Source organism: Oryzias latipes, chromosome 20 (assembly GCF_053564925.1).
Source record: "Oryzias latipes strain Hd-rR chromosome 20, Olatipes_Hd-rR_3.1".
Taxonomy (NCBI): domain Eukaryota; kingdom Metazoa; phylum Chordata; class Actinopteri; order Beloniformes; family Adrianichthyidae; genus Oryzias; species Oryzias latipes.
In genome coordinates this window covers 26087027-26111488 of record NC_136256.1, presented here as the reverse complement: position 1 = coordinate 26111488, position 24462 = coordinate 26087027, and the positions used below count along the sequence as shown (strand labels likewise).

General features: G+C 38.3%; 1 protein-coding gene across 1 annotated transcript; it reads right to left on the bottom strand.

Annotated features, from left to right (window-relative positions):
• Positions 1–1776: 1776 nt before the first annotated feature.
• pxdc1b (PX domain containing 1b) lies at positions 1777–14887 on the bottom strand. The gene is made up of 5 exons (XM_004081159.5): positions 14160–14887; positions 6127–6218; positions 5134–5251; positions 4944–5055; positions 1777–4556 (listed from the first exon to the last, which is right to left on the bottom strand). The coding sequence occupies exons 1-5, from the start codon at positions 14413–14415 to the stop codon at positions 4430–4432; spliced, it is 705 nt and encodes a 234-aa protein (XP_004081207.1). The 5' UTR covers positions 14416–14887; the 3' UTR covers positions 1777–4429.
• Between the last annotated feature and the right edge of the window lie 9575 nt (positions 14888–24462).

The following is a 24462-nucleotide window of genomic DNA, read 5'->3' as shown; positions in this document are numbered from 1 at the left end:
GGTATGGTTCAAATGTAGTACAAAAAGGGCGGGGCCTGTTCACACACACTCAAATACTTTTAACACACTTGCTAGCTGCAAAAAATGTTCACATGTCAACATGTACACAAAACAGATAGTGTTCACGAACGCATACCTATGCCTTTAAACCAACTAGTGTGAAATCTTTCATTCATTCAATCATGCAAACTATAAGTACAAAGGTGAGCTAACACATATACACAATATTGTGTATTTTCGTTTTTTGTTAGTTTTTTGGTGACAAAGTTGAATGGACATTAAAGGAGTGGGTTTAAAGAAGCTACAGCTTCTGCCTATCTCATTTTCAAACATGCTTATATCTATATTGGTCTTAAGTTCTTAAGTTGAATGACTCAATGACTATTGTTGTCAGCGAGTGTATACATTTATCTATTGTTGTTTTTTTGTCAGAAGTCAGAGCTCTGTCTCGCCCTCTGGTCACCGGCGGGACAGAGCTCCAAAGTAATGAGTGCACTACATCTCCCAGCAACGCCAGCGCACACTTCCTGGATGCCACACTCCTGACTCGTTTGCAATCTCTCACAGTAGACTTAAGCATTTCACTGAGCCTCACTCAGTGTTTGTGCCACTCTGCCTGCATTACCAATGATTTCCTTCTGATTCTGCCTGTTCTTGTGACATTTTTATAAGACGTTTGAATTAAATAAATGGAAAAAACATTATGGATTGATGTTTGAGCATTGGTTTAATAGCATATTTACTTGTAAGCAAAGATTCAAAAACATATACAGACCTTAAAAAAAAAGGTCTAGTGTTTTTGTTTTTACATTGAAATGGAAAAATAGCAAAATCTTACTTTTACAAAACAGCATATATATTTTAGGATTCTATAAATGCATTTTCTCTCTAACATTATACCATAACACACGAACGCATTCATATGTCATTTTTTTATCATTTGTTATGGGTTTGCAGTACATTTAAATACTGTAGAGGTATATTTCATTTTTGAGGTTTCTTTGAAACATGTAAAAGAATTATAATTCACATTAATTTTGACATAAAGAAAAGCAAAAGCTGTGTACTGTCCATAAACAGTACATAGTAATATCATTAGATACATATCCAATAAATACTGTAAATTTGTCATTCTAGAATACATTTCTGACTTTTAGTTCTATCAATATTCTCCTTACAACATAACAAAATTCTTTTCAAAGTTCTTGAGTTTATAATCTAATCTAATTTCACATATAAAACATTTTCTGAACCTGCTTTTTCCCATTTGGTTTCAAGGGTTGCTGGAGCCTATCCAGTGAAAGTGGGGTGCACCCTTCACCCATCCATTAAAGGGTCCCACAGACAGTCTACCACACATTCACATTCAAACCTAAGAGACAACTGAGAGTCACAAATGAACCTATGAAGGATGTTTTTGGGGGAAGTCAGGGGACTTCCTCTCGTGTTAAACAACAATATTGACCACAAGGTGTCACTCTTAAACAAAACTCCACATCCAGCTTGGTAAACTGGTCCAAGTTACTACTGTAAATGTTTTACTCAACATAATCTGACTGGAATTAAATGTAGTTTTAGAAAAATCCTATTTAACTTTGCCAGAATATTAGTGAGAAGTGTGTAAAAAAATATTCCTCCAATAAAGTTCTAATATTCATACATATTATTATTAGATATATAATATATTCAACAGATTCCAACATTTGACCAAAGTCTCATATTTTTGTTCTGTTTTTCTGAAATTGTACATCTCTAGATAAAACATCTGAAACACACTTTTTATTGCAAAACAAATCGTTTATTTTATGAAGCATCACCTTGCATCAAACACTCCTTCATTTTTGCCATCAGCTAATCCTCACTTATACAAAGCAATAAACATTTTTAAAGACTTGACAGTTAAAATGACAAATAAAACGTTACTCAAATATTATTTTCTATTATGTCAGGCTTTCTGTGCTCTTGAGAGCCTCAAAGCGCTGCAGCTGGCACAATAGGGCATCTATTGATATGTACTATACATTTAACAACGAACTGGTTAAGTACCAGAATGAATATAATTTACAGACATGTAGTTAAATAAATCCAACAGTTCATAAAAGAGGTGTAAGACAGACAAGGGTCTACAAGATCCAACTGTTTCTTATGTTTTGTTTTTTAATAAAAATAAGGTTTATAAGCAGATTTACAATTAAATCATTGGTTTTAATTCTGAGGAGCTACTTTTCCACAAGATTTTGTGCTCAAAAGTCTTTTTTATTATTATAGTTTGCTGAATGACAGAATAAAATCTAGTTTTTTCTCATAATTCTTTATTCATTTTCACCAACAAAATATAAACAAAATACGTCTAACTGACCCAAAAAAAAAGAGTGAAAGAGCGGGACTTTCTCACGGTGTGCATAGTGATCATGACTGTGCTGCTAAATAGACCCATTTGGAGGCGCGCCGAAGGCTCACAGGCCAAGTTTGTGAAGCACTGAATGCCTTTTTATCCAGCGGAGTAGGGACCTGGACTCAAGCTGTTAGCCTACATTTGAAAGACCTTCTGAGAAGACAAAACTCACCCAACAACAACAGTCAGCCCTACACAAACATGTGTTTCAAACACTTGCATTGCATACATGCAGGCCTTCATTTCAAATCAAGCGTTTGCTTTTTTTCAGGCAATTTAGTAGTACAGCAAAGTCATTTGTCTTTTTCAGATAAAGAGGGGATTTGTTGCTCTGATCCCACTCATGACATCTTTTTGGACCAGAATGACCTCAGCACAAACATAAAACAGAGCTTTTCATTCCACATTTTGTCACTCCTCAGCTGGAAATGGTTTCAACCCTATTATTTATCAAGAGGGTTGTTACAGTTAGATTAGAATCAAATCTAACTTAACTTTAATCTATGGCATTAAGTTATAAAACTTAAAAGCATTGTTTCATTCATCTGGAAAAACAAGCGGTATATTTGTTCAAATAACCAAGTGAGGCAGAAAGACCATAAACGACATAAATAATACTCTAGTTAGCGTAAAAAACTACAGCTTATATATTAAATATAGGTTATTTTTTTACGTTTAAAGATGGTTTTGTTCACCACATGTGTTGTAAAAGTTCCCATTAGTTTCACAGCAAAAGTTCTCAATTATATTAAACAAAATTTCTAACTAATAATATGATTGCTTTGGAAGATTTTCTTTTTGCTAATTACAAATAAAAAGTTAAACTTAATGTTAAAAAAACACATATAACCCCAGTAAGATCCTTTCCATTATCTCATTGTGTCAAAAACAAATTTTTTGATTGTAAATCAGACACGTTTACTTGATAAAATGTGGTTTTTGTAGCATTTACATGCCAAATACAAAGAATTTAAACCCACTGTGTTTTTGGTGTTTTTAACAGGTTCCTGCAGCATTTTGCCAATGATGGAGGACATATATTAAGAAAAATAAGCGTAAATATGCATTTATGAGTATATTTTATTCAAATTGTTGAATGCCATTGAAAAAAGAGCTTAGTTGTGATGTAAAAAACATGCTAGGTGGGCCACAAGTTACTGATGCATCCATTGCAGATAAATAGATCCATGAATTTCTTCGCTTTCCTCATCTGAGCTGGAATCTGGCTCCATCTGTACGGATGGAAAGCGCTGATATTGCTCGCAATTTTTGTTGCACCACTAAAGTTAGGTTGGGGGTGTGAGGGGCTGTAAGATAGCAGGAAAGAGTGTAAACAAAGGGATGAAGGAAAATGAGACTTAAGACTCTGAGTTGTCCTGCCCACAACTCAGAGGTGAATTTCTAAAGAACTGCTGCCACTTTGAAGAAATTATGTCTTCGAAAACGACACAGGTTTTTGGATTTTTGCTAAAAACGGCATCATCATAAGTAAAAAACCACTAGAAACACTTTGAAAATAGATCAATAAATGGACAAAGTGGGACTTTAAGGCTGGTACACAGTCTGAAACTGAATGCTGGTATAAAGTGCACCACAAAGTCGGAAGACAAACACGTTTTTTTCTGCAGGGAGGGAAACAGTTCAGGATGTGGTCTGCAGAAGCAACTCAGCAAACACATCCGTAATCAGCCCAAAAAAAAAAAGAAACACTTGATCAAAAAAGGGTTAATCATGTGATGCTAAAGTGATGGTCCAATAACTGAAACTTGTCTCTAAAAGCGCAGCTGATGAGTCCTCCTTCCCTCGTCTGGAGCGATTCTCCTAACCACAGGTTCCCAAGGAATTCCTGGCAAACTCACCGAATAAAAAAGTCTTTGGTGAAAACACAGAGTAAATGAAGAGATGGTATTATTGCATTCCATTGTTGTTTTGGTGCACATAAAAAAAAAACCTTAGGAGGCTGCAAGAAAAAGCAGCAGCAGCATCGCATAGTTCCGTCCGTTCGAGCAGATTTCCTTAAGTCTTTTCCAGCTTTCACTCCAGGATGTCGGTCTCAAAGGGGACCAGGTGGTAGTAGGACAGGTTGGTGACATACGCTTCTGTGTCCTCATTGACCAATTCTTCTTCATCTAACGGCAAAAGCTCTGTGCCGTCTTCATACCTGAAAAAATAAATCAAGATTAACATCGATGCTAGACTGTAGAGCTGTGCTGACAAAAGCTGGAGTCCCATGAAAGGAATGTCAAATGTTTTCTGTCTGAAGGATCAGGAGGAAGGGGTTCCTCTTTTCCTTCCTACACACAGCAGAGGAAGGAAGAGGTCCACGGACATGCTTCCTGTGCTTTATGCTGGAAATGGAGGGTCTCACTTAAGGACCGTTTCACTTAGTAACTCTCCAGCTAAGAAGGAAATCCTCTGATTTCCAGAAGAAAGGCCCTAAACTTGCTTTGCTTGCAATTTACTTCCCAGTCTTATTTTCTGAGTTAAACAAGAACATGACAACCTTCATGACTGAGACCAGAGGCAGATCAAACTTCGTCATACGTACGTGTGTTCTACAGAGTCTGTGGATGACGGTCTTTCTTTCTCATCAGGGACGCTGTGATCAAATACTATCGTTTCGGTGTTGGCCAGACAAAAGCCGTTGGAGCGCATGATTTCTGCAAAGTGCACAGTCACGTTTTGGTAAAGTCATCGAGAACAGGAAGTCCATCTGTTTGCTACACAAGAACAAGTACCTGATATCTTGATGGGACTCTGAAAGCAGGGCTGGATTCTGTGGACTTTGTCATTCCTCAGCACCTGGTCCAGCGGCGATCGTTCAAAGAAAGTCAGCATCACCTCTGACCTGGAATACTGTAGTAGATAGAAAGGCTTTAGAGTACATATCACTACTTTTCTTCCACATGTGCCTGTAAACACAGATGCTGCTAAACGTTTACGACATGCAATCTAACCAGACTTTCTTCTGTTTTTTGTGCATTTTTGCTCTAAATAAAAGCCTTTAAAAAAAATGTTTGAAACGTGTTAATAATTGGAGAAAAATGTATAAAATGCAAACTTATTGATGATAACAATAATAACTACAACAACAATAAGAATAAAACAACAATACAAAACATGTTTGAAAAGGAGAAGGCAGAAGCTTAGTATATTACAACAACAACAACAAGGAAAATAACAATAATATTAAAAAAAAGAACAGTGATAATGATGAATAAAATAAATCAAGGTTGAGAGAAAAAACAGAAAGCTACGATTTTGTGATTTTACATTGATATGTAATAATAGTTATATTTATATTGAACAATGAAAATCATTATATATATAAATATATATATAGACGGACAGACAGACAGACAGACAGACAGACAGACAGACAGACAGACAGACAGACAGACAGACAGACAGACAGACAGACAGACAGACAGACAGACAGACAGACAGACAGACAGACAGACAGACAGACAGACAGACAGACAGACAGATAGATAGATAGATAGATAGATAGATAGATAGATAGATAGATAGATAGATAGATAGATAGATAGATAGATAGATAGATAGATAGATAGATAGATAGATAGATAGATACAGCATATATACATATATATATATATATATATATATATATATATATAGTTGGTCCATTAAAGAAGTTTTACATATACATGTATATTTATTTATGTGTATGTTCCTGCTGTGATGAAGTTTTGATTAAATCAAGTCACCTTGCACGGCATATTGATGGCGTTCTTCAGCAGTCTCTCCACCTCATTCAGCTTTTCCTCAATGTCGTGTGCTTCTTTGATTTTGACTAGCCCTGCAAATAAATCAAAAATATTTACACTTTGAAAAACTTAAGGTAAACAAGACAGGATTTTATCAAATCAACCAATTTTCCAACTCCTAATTGTTTTCGGAATCTTGTGACGGTCAAACTAGTTAACATTTAAGAGATATTTACATCAAGTCTTTTATCCAAAATGCATTTTGTGTTGTTTTAGCACAAATTTAACAACATTTGGTACTTATGACAAAGGAAATGTTTTTACCCACTTCGAAGTAAAAAAATAAGACGAGTATGTAACTGAGAGAACAGAGGATAACAAATCAGGGATTCTGGCATCAACGGGGTGGCTGGTGTTGCCAGCAGTTGGCTGCTTCTCAGGGGGGAGTTGCTGTAAACACATTGATTTAGAGCGAGGCAGGGCAGCATTTTTTCTGGGTGCTGTATTGTCTTCGCAAAAGTCATAATAATGTTCTTTTTTTAAACAATTGTTGTTTTGATGAATTAAACACAGTTTGCGGTGTAGATGTGGGGGTTGATACACATTCTTAGAAACACTTAGAGCTTTAAACAATAAAAATCGTGAGATTGGCTTCTCAAAAGAACTTCAACTTTTTGGTGTCATGTATGAAGTTGGATCACACATCCTCCTCAATTTCAAAACGTAATATTTAACATCTACGTACCTTTGAGGACTCAGAGGGTTTTTGGTTAAATGTGATTTTTCTCAAATTCTCCTTATATATTCATCATACACATGTCGTTGTAATGATCTAATGGTTCCTATAGTTACGCGGAATCAATGCACTTTTGCATCCCAAAGGCTAAAGTCACACATTCTGCTTCATAGGTAGACAAAGCTGCTGTAAGCTGGTCCTTGGTTAGTCCTAGGAGCTAAGGATGTACTCAGACTGGAAAAGTCTGTTGGTCCAATCCGATTCCGCTTAACTTGGTCCGGATCGAGCCATGAACCTACTTTTGTCTGTATTCAGACTGGCTTCAGCGGGACATTTCTGCTCTGAACCAAAGCTTGTAAACAAAACTGTGTGATTAAAGATCTCTTCCGCAATTGGCCAGGAATTGCAAGGGTGGGGCAAAGGAATGATAGAAAGAATAATGGAAGTCCTGAGCTTTGCAATCCTTGACGGGATAGTTCACTTACCGTATTCAAACTTTAAATTTCATTTGACCGTCTGTATAAACCTCAGGTACAACACTTTTTACTTTAGTACGGTGGACGCATCCTGCAAGGCGGTTACTGAGGAGACACTGATAAATGTTTGTAGCATATAGATTGTCGGGAAAACAGTGTGAGAAGCAATGTGTATCACGTTTAAAGTTTTTTTAATAAACGTGCATTCATCTGACCACATTTCAATGAGTTGCCGTATCTCATCGTCCCAGTTGCTTCTTTCCTTCTCTATTTACATTGTAATGCCTGGCTACGGTGGCCATTTTGGTCCAGTTGTTCCACTCCGAGCATGGAGTCTATTCAGAAGGAGGAATCTAAGCGCAAACTGGAGCTCAGTCCGATTGGAAAAAAAACTGAGACAACCTCAAAAGATGGGTCAGAGAGGGATTGGGTGTGTTCAGACTGAAAATTTGTTCTGGATTATTGGGGGAAACAAATACTGGTTCCCTTTAAGCAAACCTAATGTGATCAGTCTGAAAACCCCATAAATGTTTTATTAAGGCTCACACAAAACCTCCCAGAGCTGCATCTGTAGGTAGAGTCACCTGTCCAGTCTGCATCACTATGGACTACTGGACTGAGCTTCTCACTGTTGTTTCTCCTAAAACACAGTTGCAGTTCTTCTGAGATGTCTTAACCTCTGTTGAACCACAGGGCTTTTGCTGACTTACATAAATATTGTGATTATCTGGTTACCACAAAACTTAGGTCCGGTCGAGTACACGTCATCAGATAGATAAGGCTTCCTACAGCCTCTCCGTACATCTTTACATCTTTCATTTTAGCATCTTCTGTATAACCCAATTTCAGATCACACCGAGTGTACATTACAATTTTTAACTGTAATGTACAATGTATTTAGAGTAGATCATTGATTCAAACTAAGCCCCACAACCTTAACATCTCTAAGCAATTTGACTTGTAAGAGCAACAAGCCAACCCAAATAAAGAAAACACATGTGGACACATCAAGCAGAAAATAATAGGAATCAAACTATGAGTGCCTGCTAGCAGTTGCCACACACAATGTAACAGGTAAGACCTTGAACAGTTTTAAAACTATGGAAAAGTATTGAAATGTGCATTCTGTGCATGTTTCAGAGGACTTGTTAGCTTCGAGTGTTTCCCTCAGGGTGACAACTCCCTGGACAGTAAAGTTGGCGGAATTTTGACGTCACATGAGAGTACTGACTCAGTTAAAAGCTTTGGACAGGAAAAAAAGAAAAAGTAGAGGATGCTATCACTTCCTAAACAAAACCAAAAAACAGCACACTTTAATAAACCATAGTCATAACTGCCCTTACGGGTGAATACTTATAGGTCTGCAATCTAAAAAAAGGGCAAACTTGCACTGGGCATGCAGGTGGCCCGCATGCAATATTAAGGTCAAAGACTGTTCATTAAAAATGTTTCTGCAAATTTGTTTCTACGGATATTGTGACACTTACTTAAACATGAGGGTAAGTAAGAGTAAGATAGGTGAGGCACATGTGTCCAGATGTTTCCTCCCCCCAAACCCTGTCAACTGCGCAAGGAGCCTGTAAGTGTTGTTTGTGTGATAAGTAGGCACCTGTAGCCCTACAGGCGCCCTACAGGCACTTCTATAGCACTGTGCACAAATGCCACACCTCATTTGTGCTCGGTCAGTAAGGAGTCAGTACTCACACCGTACTATCGACTAGAGTGTGGTGTAAGATCAATGAACGACAACATCACCCGTGTGTCATAAGTGTGTGCAACTTCCATTTTTCTTAAGAACCCTTCATGATACACTTGCCACTCACGCAACAAAGGTACATTCCATTTTTCATGGCGTCCCTTAAGGTGGACTGCAAGACAAACCTGGACTCACTTTAAGATATGGCCACGCCAATCTACGACCCTCCACGGGCCCAGGCAACCCAAATACCCGCAGTACCAGTATGGGTCAACCCCCTTACTGGTGCACATGACTAAGGCTTAAGCATCCAGAAATCTTTTTATGACAATGCATCCATTTTCTTGTAAAAGTACATATCTGGAGTAGACGCATTTTTCTCCTGCCGTCATGTAGTATTGATCATGAAACACCCTTAAAGGTTTTTATGTTCGTTTTTGAGTGTGAACCAGTCTGTTTTAAAATACTTTTTCCTGTCCTCTTAACTATCTTCAAGAAAAAATTACACTCTGTCTAGGATTTAAACAGGAGAAGATTTTCCAATACAGATGATACCAACAAATTACCAATTACCATCGTGTCTCTGAGGTTCTCCATTACCTGACGAGTAAACAACGAGTTAAACGGGGCTCTGTGTTCCTCAAACTCCAAATCTAAAACAATGTTGCAAGAGCTACTTTTCACTGCCGTCTTCTGCATTAATCTGATAAGCTAAAGGCGGCCGCATGTCACGGAATCTCTCAACAACTGACACGCCGCAATTTTGGCTAATATGCATCTAAGCTGCTGTACATCTGCTGTGTCATCACCATAACCACCAAGTCATCGTAAAACTGCCTCTTTTTTGTCTATGAAAACAATTTGGGCCTCAAGTTATAGCTTTGGAAAATTGATCCTGTCCTACGCTGTCCAGATATGTGAACGACTGCAAATGATTCCTGTACAGATCCTGTCGCGCAACTGATATGGACATTGAGCTACAGTTATGCCAAATAGTTTTGTTTATCATGACACAAAACCTCCTAAAATCCGAAATCTACAACCTTAGTTGTGAACAGTAGCACAGATTCAACTATTTTCTCAACAGCTATATCCATCTCAAGGTCACGGGGTTACCAGAGCCTGTCCTGGCTACTGTTGGGCGAAGGCGGGGAACACCCTGGACAGGCCGCCAGTCGGTCACAGCATACATAGGTCACTTTAATGAACAGACAGGTCGTAGTTTCTATCTAAAAGGCTAAACTCCCAATAGACTGAACTTTTCCTGTTACATCCCAACACTCAGAGGTATATCAAATGAAAAGCTTATATAAAGAATAAGTTAATTGTAGTGCGTAGGTTGATGGGAAGAGGTCTGCCTGCATTCCTTGATGATATCGTGCTTACGTGAACAATTACAACCAGGCTGCATGTACTCTGGGATCACATGGAAGATGAGTGTTATGAGGCTTTCACAGACCAGTGAAGCTAAATATGGAAAGTCCACCCGCCTCCAAGTCACCCTCTGACTCTCTTTCTCATCATGACATCAGTCCTAAATGCCCCGTATGTCTTTGTTGTTGCCTAGGAGCAGCACAGCAACAGGAGATTGGAGTTAAGACACTGAAGCAAAAAACGCTAGAAGACTTTTTCCCGTCAGTATAAGGAACTATTATTAGTATGAATGCTTATGATCTGTCAGCTAAAAGGTTAAAGTGTCTGCAGGAGCTGTAAAGTCTGCTTCGCCCACTTTTCAGTACGCTTGCGCCGCTTACCCAGGCAGAATAAAGAAGTGAAAAGTCAGTCATGAGATCTGAAAAGTCTCTTCCCAGCGCACCACGCTGGCAGAGAGCTGTCAACAACTCTGACAGCTATTTCTGGGCCTACAGAGGAAGTAAAGCTTTCCAACCACCACAAAAGGGATGTCTCCATTTGTACAGACAAAAGGAAAGCAAGGAGGAAACTTTGGGACAAACTGGGAGCTCTTCCAAATCTTTGGATATGCCAAGACACAGAGAAACAAAGCTGTGAAAAACCCTCCTGTTCACTCGTCCTGATGTCACTAACCAACTATGTGACAAGATCCAAACACATGAGATCTGTAATGAACAGCTCTTTTAGGACATAACCTCCATTTAAACGGACAAGTGAGAAATAATTTGATCCTTAATAAGGCCCAATGGTCTCATGGGTTCCGGTTTGTATGACTGAAAATGACACTATAAAAAGTGTCTTGTGTTTAGACACTAAACAAATATTTATGTTTAGAAAAAAACACATGAATTTATGTTGTAGAAGCTTTTTTATACAATTATATTTGGATTTTTTAAAAACATATTTTTACTTTTCCTTGATGTATTTGATCTTTTTTATCAAACATTTGCTTATAAACCAACAAACACAGGTGATAACCCTGTGGTTTTGCTGGTTTAATGTAAATATTTACAGGAAACCTGTTATTTTTTTAAATACAAATCCATATTTGTTTGAGAAATACAACCTCACTTTCACATGCAAGCATCTTCAAAATCTCAAATACTTGTGTTCTCCTTTATACTGTATCTTTATTTGTTTCTTGAACTGGTTACCATTTAAATTTGCCCTTTAACACTGTCAACCTTTAGTTAACAAAAACATTCTTCTTGTTTAATTTGTAGTTTCTCAAACAAACAATGTAGATTTGAATTTGAGCTCAAAAAACTTGTCCTTTAACCAAGCAAAATCATATTTTTCCACTGTCAATATGATGTAAAAAATGGCATTTTACCTAATACTGGTGTAATTTCCTAAAAATCCCAGTTAAATAGATGACTTCAGTCCCATCGTCCTCATATCTATGAAAACCATCGACAATAATTTCAATGAGGAGATGATATCGTCAGTGCTCAAACACTTAGACCCCCTACAGTTTGCATATTCAAACCATAAAACAATTTTTTTTTTTTTGATAAAATATATAAAAATGAAGAAAAACTAAAATTATAAGCAAGACTTTTAATTGCAGATTTGCCCTTGGGGGACTGATAATGTCATTCTATGTATCCATTTAAAAATCTTATGAGAAACAAGAACATAATTTAATATTTACTAATAAAATTGCTATTTTAACCCTTAATTTTTAAATCCAACATTTAAAAAAATCCCACCATGTTTCTTTATTGCCAACATTTTCCAATGAAACCAATTCTGCATTTGGGTGAACTGTTCCTTTCAGCTGTTTCCCAGTGATTGTCATGCTTATCTGGAACACCTGGTTTCAGGTAATCACCTCAGCTGCTCCCAATTGACTCGTTTTCTTGGTCAGTATAAAATCAAGTGTTTTTTCAGTTTCTACTGATTCTGCCATGTCTCTCTGTTATTTTCTGTGGTTTGCAGCGTTTGATGGGATTAGGTTATTTGATGCTGCTCATGAACTCCTAATTTTATTTATTTTTAATTAAAGTATGTTTCTGTCCACCTGAATGCCACAAATGGATGATTCTACCTGCTGCTTTTTATTTATTTATTTAAAACCACTAATGACATGATCCCTCTAGGCCACTTTCAATAAATTATGTGACGTTAATGGAAAAGTGAGCAAATATCTAAGTTACAAGGAGAAAAAACATTTTACCAGATGTATTAAACCATGAATTTTCCCATCAAAAAATCTTTTACATTAAAACAATCTGGTCTCAAAGTGGTTTTCCATTTCTTGGTGATTTTCAAGAGAACTACTTTCCGTACATCTGGACTATGACCTCCTTAAGAAGTTTAAGGAAAGGGCAAACTAACATCCATTTGGTGAATGAATTGATGAAATGATTCATTGATTCATGAATGAATGAATGAATTGGAAAAGTATTGACAGTTGAACCATCATGTCATCGCCTCATGACCAGCAGATGTGCGACGGCCCTGCTGATGTGACATCCCAAAGGGCATTTTGTGAATTATTGACTTGTTTGAACAAACTGTGATCCAGAGTTCAGTCTCATTGATTTTGCTTATTTGTTTTCCCCATAAGATGTTTCCCTTGTTCTACTAGATTAAAAAAAAAATACAATAAAATCCTGAGTAAAAAATGAAGCAGTTCCTTTGAATGCAGCAATCGCATTTTTGTGTTTTTGTTTTATTTTGCTGGCGGAAAAATCTAAAATACTCGGGAATAAACTGCAACCACAGTTTTATAGGAGTTTTATTATTTTTTCTAAAAAATTTTCATTGTACTTTTTAAAAGTTTGGAAAGTTAAGTATAAAATGTGACAACAACATGGTTTTACTTTCCTCTCTTAAATATTCTGATATTAGCTTTCATTCACTAAAATTACCTAACATTAATCCAGGTATAGGCATTTTTAAATTGGTTGCTTTCAATGTGATGTATTTTTCATTTCATTTCATTTATTTATTTGTTCCTTTCATGAAAATTGATGTTCAAATGTTTACATATTTCTCTTAAATATTGAACATTTTCATGATCAGAAGGGAGCAGAATTGAAGAACACAATTCTTATAATTATCTGCTCCCTTTTAAACATATTAAATGTATGATTTAATATAATTGAGTTATCACAGCAAACATGTAAAGATGAACAGAATCCAAGTCAAACTCGCGCATATTGATTGTGCACATTAATGTATAGAAACTTTGGAGGGAGTTTGCAGACAGGCATCTGAAAATGTCGTTTCATTCTGACAGAAGCCACAAACCGCTGAATCAATGTTTCATCTTTTTTTTTTACTACATTTGATGCAACTTTTTATGATCAACATGCTTAAGTGTTTATGTATTTTTTTTTTTTTTTTTTTTTGCTCATTAGGTTACTGCTTTTACTGCTTTAACTACCATTATTGATTCGAGTACAGGCTATAGAACTATACTGTTATATAAAGTAAGTACTGATGCTGGTATCTCAGCCCCTCCCACACAGTTCTGCTGATTCCTCTTTTCAGTGGTCCATTTGTCCTGAATCCTTGTGCCATTGCAGTTTACTTTAAATTATAACAGAATATTTTTTGCATTACAAAGAAAATGTAATGTAATTTTAAAGTGGCCCTTTCATCCATGAGCGCAGCTACGACCCTGACAGATGGGAAAAGTCCCTCCAAAATATTGTTGGTGATCTGTGGAGTCATCTTTTCCTGTCAGAGTCACAAAACCGACCTTCTATCAGCGGGCTTCTGGACAGCTCCCCTCCGTCCTCGGGGAAGGACTCCAGCAGCCTCCGGAACAGCCGCCCCAGGTCAGCGTAACTGCGATGCAAGTATAGGATGTTCCTGTCCGACCACTCGGTCCTGATCTCGAAGAAGTCCTCTTCCTCCCCGCGCTGGCTGATGATGAGTCTGCGGATGCCGTTCACCCAGCAGTCCCGCACGAACATGTTGACCAGCGACGTGCCCTCAAACACCGCCGATGCCATTCCTCCGGCGTCGGCCGCGCATGCCGGGGTGGGCCGGCGGGGCTTCGCGGGGCACGGAGGCAGCCAAGGCCGCGGGAAACACGACTGACACAGAACAAGAGACAAGACACGGGAAAGTTTCGGAAGTTTGCAGTTTGGCCTGCTGTCAGGCTGACGGCTGCGGGGGACTGCGAGGAGGAGGAGGATGGCTGAGGTCAGCCCGTCACATGCGTAATCTCAAACGAACGTGGCATGAAAAAAAAAACTTTAAAGAGGAAAAAACGCCCCTTAAGAACAAAACAAAAAAATCTGACGGCATCAACACAATACTTGTTTGTTTACTAACAAACAAAAATGGTTACAGGAAAATAGAAATGTGTTCAGATTTGAAAGCGTAATCATGCTTCCTCCCTTTTGTCTGTTAACTTTACGCAGTCTGGATCTGCAGCCGCTCCTCTGTCAGCGCAGTTTCCTCCCCTTTCCTTCCTTCCTCCCTCCTTCACAACAATTATGCAAAGAATGCAGCTGGCTGCAACAAAGTCCAGGTCTTTATTTCATTCATATAAGGACAAACATCTTGTATCTTAAGCGGATAGACTTATAATAACAAAATTTAGCCAAACCTACAATGTATTTTCATTAAAATCTGTTTTCACTCAGATTTTATTATACTTTATTTGCAGTTACACTAAATTGAAACACCTACTCCAATGAAAATGATTAGTTATTTGTGCTTTAACATGTTCTTGTGGCATTTTTCTGATGATAGACACATAGAAAATTGTGTCTTCATTCAAATCATTGTGAATCAGGAGCAGACCAAAAAATGCAGCTTTGAAATAGTTAGTTGTGAGATTGAAAAAAAGGAACCTCCCTGCTCTGCTCCATTCCGATGCATCCACTTGCAGACAAATAGATCCATGTGCGTCTCAGATGGAATCTGGATATAAACTGTACAGCTGGATGTTATTAATACCAATACTATGATATTGCTCATCATTTTTGATGTACTGCTAATTTTACTTTTGGGGTCTGAGGAGCTGTAAGCTAGTGGGAGAGCATGATGGATGCTCAATGGACTCAATGTCAGCAGTTGTTTCAATGGACGAAGCCCATTGAGACGACTATTGTTGTGAATGGGCTATAAAGATAAAATTGAATTGAATTGATGGATGACAGGAAGTGAGAGCAGGCTTGCTCCACCCAAATAGTCCCAATTAAAACCTAGAGGTGATATACTTAAATGCTTTCGGTTACTTCTTTATTGTAAATAAGATACCTGGTTTGAAGGAATTATAAAATATATTTTGCCATTACATCATCAGCGTTTCCGTTGACTATAGCGATGTGATCGCTACGCCGGGCGGCTGTCTGGATGACAGATGGAGGCCACTGCGGGATGAGGAAGCATCCAGCTAGGACCGCCTAAATCTTATGATATTTCACGTGTTATCAATGAGACAATAATGAATAGATCCCCTAGTTTGATTCTTGGTTTTATTTTTCCCCTCTTGAATTAATGAGGGTCACAGAGACACGGAATTATCAGCTTTAGCGGCAGGACGGAGAGCATACCAGGATGTGAATGAACCCAGACATGGAGACGTGATTACCGATGCTTTTGAAGAGCTTTTAAAAATAAATAACTCCAATCTCGTGTCTTCAATGCATTGTAATGAGATATACACAGACAGAAATGTGAAGGTATCCGCCTTTAAATGCAAGCATTGCTCATATCCGTGTTTTTGAATGACTTATCACGTGAATTAATATTTCGTAGGAAAAACATTTTTTCTATCCATGTCAGGTCAGGGGCTCCGTAGACATCAGTATGTCGCTCTGCAGAAACTCTTAGACTACAACTTTTTTTTAGCCAATTAGCCAAGATAGGCTAAAAACTGAGTAATCCTAATAAAAAGACCATTGGGAACGCTTAGAGTGGGACTTTAACTCGCTCCAACAAATAGCCACTATAGATGTGCAGACGAATATTTATATCCAACGTAATAATACGCCCACATCATTTTGTGTAAATGCTGTTTACTTATATAACGCTTTTCTAGCTTCTTGAAGGCCAAAAGCGCTTTACAGTCACAGTCCCATTCATCTGTGCACACATGCATTCACATACTGGTGCCAACCTGTAACCAACAGGAGCAACATGAGGTTCAGTGCCTTGCCCAAAGGCATTTTGGCACATTGTTAGACAAGGCAGGAACCAAGCCTGTGATATTCCTGTCAATGGTTGACCACTCCACTGCAGTCGTTTGTTTGTTTTTTTTATCTTATTTCAGTGGTTTAAATCATTACAATCACCTGCTCAGTTTGCAAACTTGTCTAAACTTTTTAAAGAGGGGCCATGAATGCATCTAAAAGTGGAGACATTATAAATTCTGAGACATCATTAAAATGTTCAAAATGATCAACCTGCTCACACCGGGCAGTGTTTACAGTGACCACTGGGTCCGGTTTGGAAATCAGAGCAACAACAGCCGCTGTGCTGTGTCATTAAAGAGCTGAAATGACACGGCGGGAAAAACCGCCTCTAATAACAGCCTGGTACTGGATCACAAACAGATTTAGAGATGGGTTTGTTGCAAAAGAATCCCAAAAATAAAACATACTTTTGTTTTCTTTTTTTGTTTATTTTTCTCATATAAAATAATGCCAAATTTGACTTTAAAGCCGATAATGATCTCTGCTGATTTTTTTTTTTTATGATTTCAAAGTAAAACCAAAAAAATGATTAAATATTTCAAATGTCTTTGTGCAAAGATGCTGCAGTGAAATCATTCAGCTGCAGCATCTATGCTAGAACAGAATCAGTCTACCAGGCCTGTCTGTGGTTTCACCACATTTACAGAGTCAGCACTTTCTGCCCTGTACATTGCTGAAATCCATTTCCTCTGAGTTTTTTAGATGGAAAAATAAACTCTAGCCTTCCATTTTTTTGTCTCTTCTTACTTTTGGCTTCTCTAAATCATGTCAGTCTCTTAAGGGGGAATTTTGGCAAAAAAACGTTTTTCCAAATGTCCTCATGTGTGCTCAGCATTCTTCTTAATTTTGTGGAATTAGGAGTCAGGCTGGAGGGAAAATTCTGCTGACAGAAAAACACATCACAGAATCATAATGAGGGATTTCCTGCAGCTGAAGGTCTTTGTCTTCCTTCCCTCTCCTCACCATGGGGCAGGATGTTCCACAGATGTTTGGAATCCTTTTTAACTTCTTTACCCATTTCTCACCGTTTTTGGAGGATTGCTCATATATGCTTTGTTGATGGAACATTTTAAAGGGAAAACAGAGTTGTCCATGCTGCTCTTAATCAAACTAATCTTGGGTTTTAGTGCAGCTCTACGATTAAAACCCCGTTGATTCCTATTTACTTGCACAAATCTTAAATTTCATTTCCACGGTTGTTTACTCTGTCCCTTTTAGAGCACTTGGTGTCCCTCCTCTGCTAAGAAGAGGTCAGGGGTCATTTCCTGTCAAAAAACATGTGCAGCAGAAAGTTCTGGGGCCTCATTTATAAACGTTGCGTACGCACAAAAGAAGGCGTACGCCACTCTCTACGCAATAATTGAGATTTATAAAAAGCAAACTTGACGGGAAAATGTGCGGTCCTTCACGCAAGCTCTGACCCAGGCGTACGCACAAAAACGGGTGAAATGAGAAACGGCGACACCGTCGGCAGATGGTAGAAACACGTGAAAGTGAAAATGACAATACTGCCTCTCATAAATAACATGAAGACTTCACAAAGCAAGTCTTACAATTAACAGCCTACACCAACACCCGTTTGATCGATCAGCAGTGAAACAAACAAAAAAATCAAATGAAAATTATAACAGAAATTCAAATGAACACTTATGTGCAGAAATAATATGAAATATGTTCTGCAATATTGGCATATTGTGCAATTCATCCTCATAAATAATATAGTTAACAGAACGAAATAATGTACAAAACTGATATTCTCGTTAATGTGTCCGTCTGGCGGAGCAGATATAGGTGCAATTAGACAGACAGACAGACGGACATATTAATTGTCCACTGGGGAAAGTTGTTTTCATAGTAAAACATTTCTTCATAAGCTATGGAATTATGGTATCCATGCATATGCCTTTAGTATGTTTTATTTTTGATAAAACAATGTATGGCGTATGTCTCAACCATTCACAAAGCAACAAGAAATTACATTTGCGCTGAACAATTTCCCATTTCCACGTCGATTATTCCCGACATCTGTAGCTTGTCAGATGTAATTAAATGGAGGGAAATAAAATGCCCCATCACAATGCGTAATGACGCACAATGGCTGATCTTGCGCTCTTAGAAGATGTGGCAAATGGAAGAATTCGGAGTGAACGCATCTTTAGACAGCAAGAAGACTTGCTGGCAAACGAGGACGAGTGGCTTATGAGCCGGTTCCGACTTCCTCGAGCCGTCCTGTTGGACCTCTGCGGGGTTTTGGGGGGGTGTCACCCGGTGCATCTGGCGCGTCGGTGTCCCCCTGCGCCTCAGTCACCACTCCACTAAGGGATTACCCAATTATTGCCGCCAGTCTCTCATCAAGAGGGGTCAGCTCCGGTGTCCCCCCACCCGTGGCAGACACACTCTGGCGATGCAGCGCCAGACGTTTTTTCGCCTCGACTTTGATGTCGGACCATTTCTTTTTTATTTCGGCCACGCTCCAAGGTTGTGAGGCTACAGCATTTACGGCGTCTGCCACCGTTTGCCACTCACGTGCCTTTTTGGCATTAGTAATGCCCACACTGTGCCCTCCAAACAACACTTTTCTCCTCTATTCCACCTCGCCAACGATAACTTCTACTTCACATTGAGTGAAGTTACGTTTTTTTGATTTCCCCTCTGTGTTTGCCATGATTTCGCAATCAATGAATATTCATTTGTGGGCGTTTCACGGACTATTTATGGGCAACTATGGGCGTGTCATGAAGCCGCAAAAGCTGCGCTGCATTTAGAATCGGTTCTGATTTATTAAGGGAAAGATGCGTAGGATGTGCGTGCGCACGGTTTTATAAATCCCAATATTTCTGTGCGTACGCACGTCCTATGTTTCATCCGTACGCCACTTCTGACGCAAATCCTACGCAAAGTTTTATAAATGAGGCCCCTGGTCCTCACTTTTAAGTCCCTGGTATAGGTACAGCATCTTCTTACCTGATCAGTCTGCTTTTAAGATACTACCACCTAAAGTCCTAACGTTCCACTGACCAGCTTGTGTTAACGGTTCCCAGAACCAAACGTGACGTTCGGGGGGGGGCTGTGCGTTTGCTGTGGTGGCTCCTAAACTATGGAATCAGTTGCACCGGCAATTGGAGAGGCGACGCTCTTGCAGAGTTTTAAAAAGAATTGTTGCTCCATTTTAGCATCAGCCTAGCCCTGGTTTGAATCTATTGCTTTTATGCTTTTTATTTTTTGTATTTATGTCTCTACGATGCTAAATTTGGTTTTATGCTTTGAATTGTTTTAAGTTTTGTTCTCCATGTGTACAGAACTTTGGGCCTCCTTGGCTGGTGGTGGAAGGTGCTTTATAAATAAATAAATGATGATGAGGATGATGAAGATGAACGTTATTCCATAGGATTATAGTCAAACCTGCATAACCAGTGGATTCTTTATCAGAGGTGCCATCACTGTATTCAGGTTGTTTGGGGTCATCTCAGGTATGGGGAGTGTCCAACTTTGCTCCTTCAAAGATTCTTGATTTGTAGTTATCCCTGTACTGCCTCCAGCTGATCACCTGGATCAGGTATTTTCCACTGAGTGGACTTTAGGAGACGTTGCACAAACCAGCCTCAATGCCCACAGCACAGAGGTGGAGCAATGTCAGCAACTTCAAATTCCTCTGTGTACCTATCACTGAGGTTTTGTCGTAAAGAAAGCCCGACAAAGACTCTGCTTCCTGAAAAAGCTGAAGAGGTTCTGTATGAACACTGACATCATTAGGAACTTCTGCAGAAGCACCATCGAGGGCCTTCCAGCGAGCTGAATCACAACCAAAGAACCACAAAGGAATTATTCCAAGATCCAATTAGAAGAAGCTGGTGATTTATGAGCAGAGGTAAACAATCCTGCCCAAGCGAGGATGATGGTCTGCGGTGAAATGTGCAGGAATGAAGTTTGGTATTAAATTTGTATATTTGCTAAATAGACGATGAAGCTCAAAGCTGATGTTCTCTCAGTAAGTGGTTCCAGAATTTCAGAAGAAATGATCTGCTAGTGTGGGAAATGTCAACTTTAAACTTGGGCTGACGTTATTTATTACAATAAATTTATAGACAAAAAAATATTTAACCTTAAAAATATTACTTCATTACAGTTATTGGAAACACCCTAAGAAAGATCCAAATTCAAGTTTCTTTTTTTTGTTTTTGTTTATCAAAGTTCAGACCATAAGTTTAGGTTCTCCTCTCAAGCCAAGTTCTTCAGACTTATAAATTATTGCCTATAAATTAAATGGCAAGGAAAAGCTTCTGCAGAAACGAGCGGGGATGGACACATCTGTGACCGAACAGAGAACATCTGCGTTTGTGGAAGCAGGCGTTCCCGTTAAAAAGAAGTGACACAGCTTTACCAGGACGAAAGCCTTCTGAGCCATAACTCCATCATCATCCTCAGCAGCAGACAATACCCAGAGAAGGGTGTATGGACTGAGGTGAAAGGGGGTTAGCCAACTCTTTAAGAGGCTCCATAATGGACTGGAATTGTCTTTGGTGAGCATCTGTTGGACTCCATGTTTTATGGCCTTGTCCTTATTGTGTCTCCAGTCAAGCTTGGAAAATGGAGACCTGATGAGCCGAGGCAGACTGAAGGTCTGCGCCTCTCACTTTCTCTGAATGGAAACACAAATTTTCCGCAAAAGTTGTAAATTTTAAACAAAAACTTGCTGCATTTGGAGATTTCTGTTCCTGGCATTGGATCAAATGAAGAGTGTAAAAACTTCATGATGATTTTCTGTTGCAGCAATGAAACTCGTGACAATTTTAACACAAATAACTGCACTGCAAAAAAAGTCTTTTTTATTATTTTTATGAAAATGGATTATTAAAAATGTAAACTCCACATAAAAGTTCATTTTTAAAGTTAATCTTGGAGAAAATTTCAAAAACGAGCAAGGATTACATGTGTGAAATTGACATTTTCATCGTTTTTCTTACAATTTGTGAATGAAAATGACTGAACTCTGCAAACGTTTGTATCCCTGAACCTCTAACTGTAGAAGATCTCTAGTGATTTACCAAAAAAGAAGGAAATTGAGATGCAACAAAGTTTTTGAGTAGAAAATTAAAAATCCAATCATTTCAAAGTAACGGAAGTGTATTGCATTCAACTTAAGACAATCAGTTTTTAATGGGTGATCTTTGTTCAAATGTTTTCTGTGATTTTTGTTCAAATATTTTTTTTTACGAACATGACACACTTCCATAAAATTAAGTAAATCACATTAAAAATAATCTCAGTTGGGTCTGTTTCAATGTATTTTTAAAATATTTTTCATTTTAAGGCAAAAAACTTCAGGAAATTTGAGCACTTAAACTCAATATTTTCATATTTTATGCTTTTTGAGTTAGTTTTTTTAACTCACGTTCCAGTCTTGGTGAACGTAACTCATAAAATAATAATGAAGGACTCAACTACTTTGGTTTATGGGACTGACTTAGGCAATTACACCTTATGAGTACAACTTGAATTTTCACATTTTAATGACCAAAAATGCTTTTTCATCCCAAAGAAATTTATGTTATTTTTCTATAGTGCAGTGTTCCGCCTCCAAATTACAGAGGACCTATAGAGAAAAAGAATAATCCATTTATGGAAAGTAGGAAAATCGTCTATCAAACATTTTATGACTTAAAACTAATGTTCAAGAATCTCTGGATAAAGTTTCAGGTTAAATGCCCCAAACTGCATCAAGATTTTGCTTCTAGTGGTTTTTTTCACCAGTCATTTTCATATTGTGTCCTCCCATTATTTGCTTGCACACAGTGACGAACGTTTCATTTACTAAAAAGTGAGAGGCCTTCATCGGTTTGAAACCTGAGGCTCCATCAATCTGAGATTCTGTGAACGGCAGAGGGCCTAGCAGCCAGTTTCCGCTCAGCACAGTCAGAAAACGGGATTCGTTCCACACTTCCAACAAACACTGATAATGGAAACAAACTGTGGATCCATCTGCGGGCTTGTCTGCATTAATGCTGCTGCATCGTCACGCCTCTCAGCTTTCTTAGCTCTGTGCAAAGCAACAACAGGTGCTTCACAGTCACACATGCTTCCCATTAAACTGGCAAGAGAGGATAATAGCAGCTGCCGAACGATTTCTGGATCTGATGTCAATTCGACTGTACAGGGCTGACTAACTACATCAACATCATCATATTTTGAATTTTCATCTTCTTCGTTTGACATTTGAAAACATGTTTGCCTTTTCAGATGGGATTTCACATCAAGCAAGCGTGCTTGAACTGAGAGTTTATTTATCCGATCTGATAACTGTAAGAAGCCGCCGTCACGAGCGTTCAAGAAATGCTGCTTCATTTTTCTCATTTCAGAATAAAGTCTAAGATTTCCTTCAAAAAAAGTACAAATTTACTTAGACTACTTAAACTAAACCATGTTTGCTCATAAACAAGTGTTTGCTGGTCAACGATTCTGCAAGTTGGTCCACTTAAAGACCCGTTCTGATGAAAAATTGTGGTGTTTTTCAACAGTTTTTGTGGCAGTTTTTTCATATATAAAGATAATTAGGATTTAAATTTAGCTTCTGAGTACTTTTTCCCCACAAATTGTTGTGAATCAAGAGTAGACAAGCAAATGCGTTTCCTATCGCTCTAAGCAATAGGAAGGGGCGGGGTGTGAGGTGGGTCCGCCCACAGCCAATGAACACCTGTCGTCTCTGCAGAAACTATGTCATAGAAAACGACCAGGGTTAGGATGAAAAGTATTGAGGTGAACTTTTGTTATATTTTCTTCTCCAATATATACATCAATTCTTAAAAAAATAAAATCAAAAAATGTTGTTTCCTGGATTGTTCATACTATTTTTTTTCTTTTATTTTTTTTACCATTGCCTTTAAAACAACCTATACATTCATTAAGAAGTATTTTCATGGTTGCATAAAACTAAAAATGGCTAAATGAGAAGGAAGAAAGCTGTTTCTTTTGCTTTTAGCACCACAGTGATTCTTTAATGTTGAAAACTGAACTTTAACTGGTTATTTGTCCAACTCTCCTGCTGTACATACCAGCGGCTTGCACCAAGAAACCCAACCACAGGGTGCATGAGGGGCCTTCAGCAACCACACCATCCACTAATTGACCCTTAGGGCCATCCTGAGGTACCAGCAAACTCCATAACCTCTCTGTGTATGCCTTGTTTTGTTTTCGTAGCCTTGTGGGTTGTGTCCCAAAAGTTTCACCTTAAACTCCTGCAGTTTTTTCAGGGTCAGCCATGCTTGATGTTCACAGGAAGTTGAAGCCTTTTTTATTTTATTTTCTGAAGACTCCATGGATTTGTGCAGTAACTCATAAATGAGTGGCATCAGTTCAGCTAAATTCCTCACTAGTGTGGAGATGGATCGGTATATTTATTCTTTATCAACACATGGTGAAAGTCAAGATGACCAGAGGACATGAAATGAAAAACGTGGAGAAGATGAGGACGACGTGGATAACATAAGAATTGAATTCTCCAGAACGACTACGTACTTCTGTAACACACAGCTGCTCAATGAAGTAATGTTTGTACATCTAAAAAGATGTACAAACAAAAGACTTGGAGGTATTTGCAACAAAAAATACTTTTAAAAGGATTTTGATCATGCGTTGCTTTGTAATTTGTGTAAATTTTGTATAGTTTGGAGATTTTTGTAGCATTGGAGGATGTGTTGAATGAACTATTTATGGTCGTATATGAAGTGTTATCATCAAAGGAATAAAAATTAAAATCTCCATTGGTCCACATGGGGGATGGCTCACGTTTTGAGCTTACTTTGCAGTTGACGACACAACAAACTTCTGCAAAAACACAATCTTCTAACCTAACGA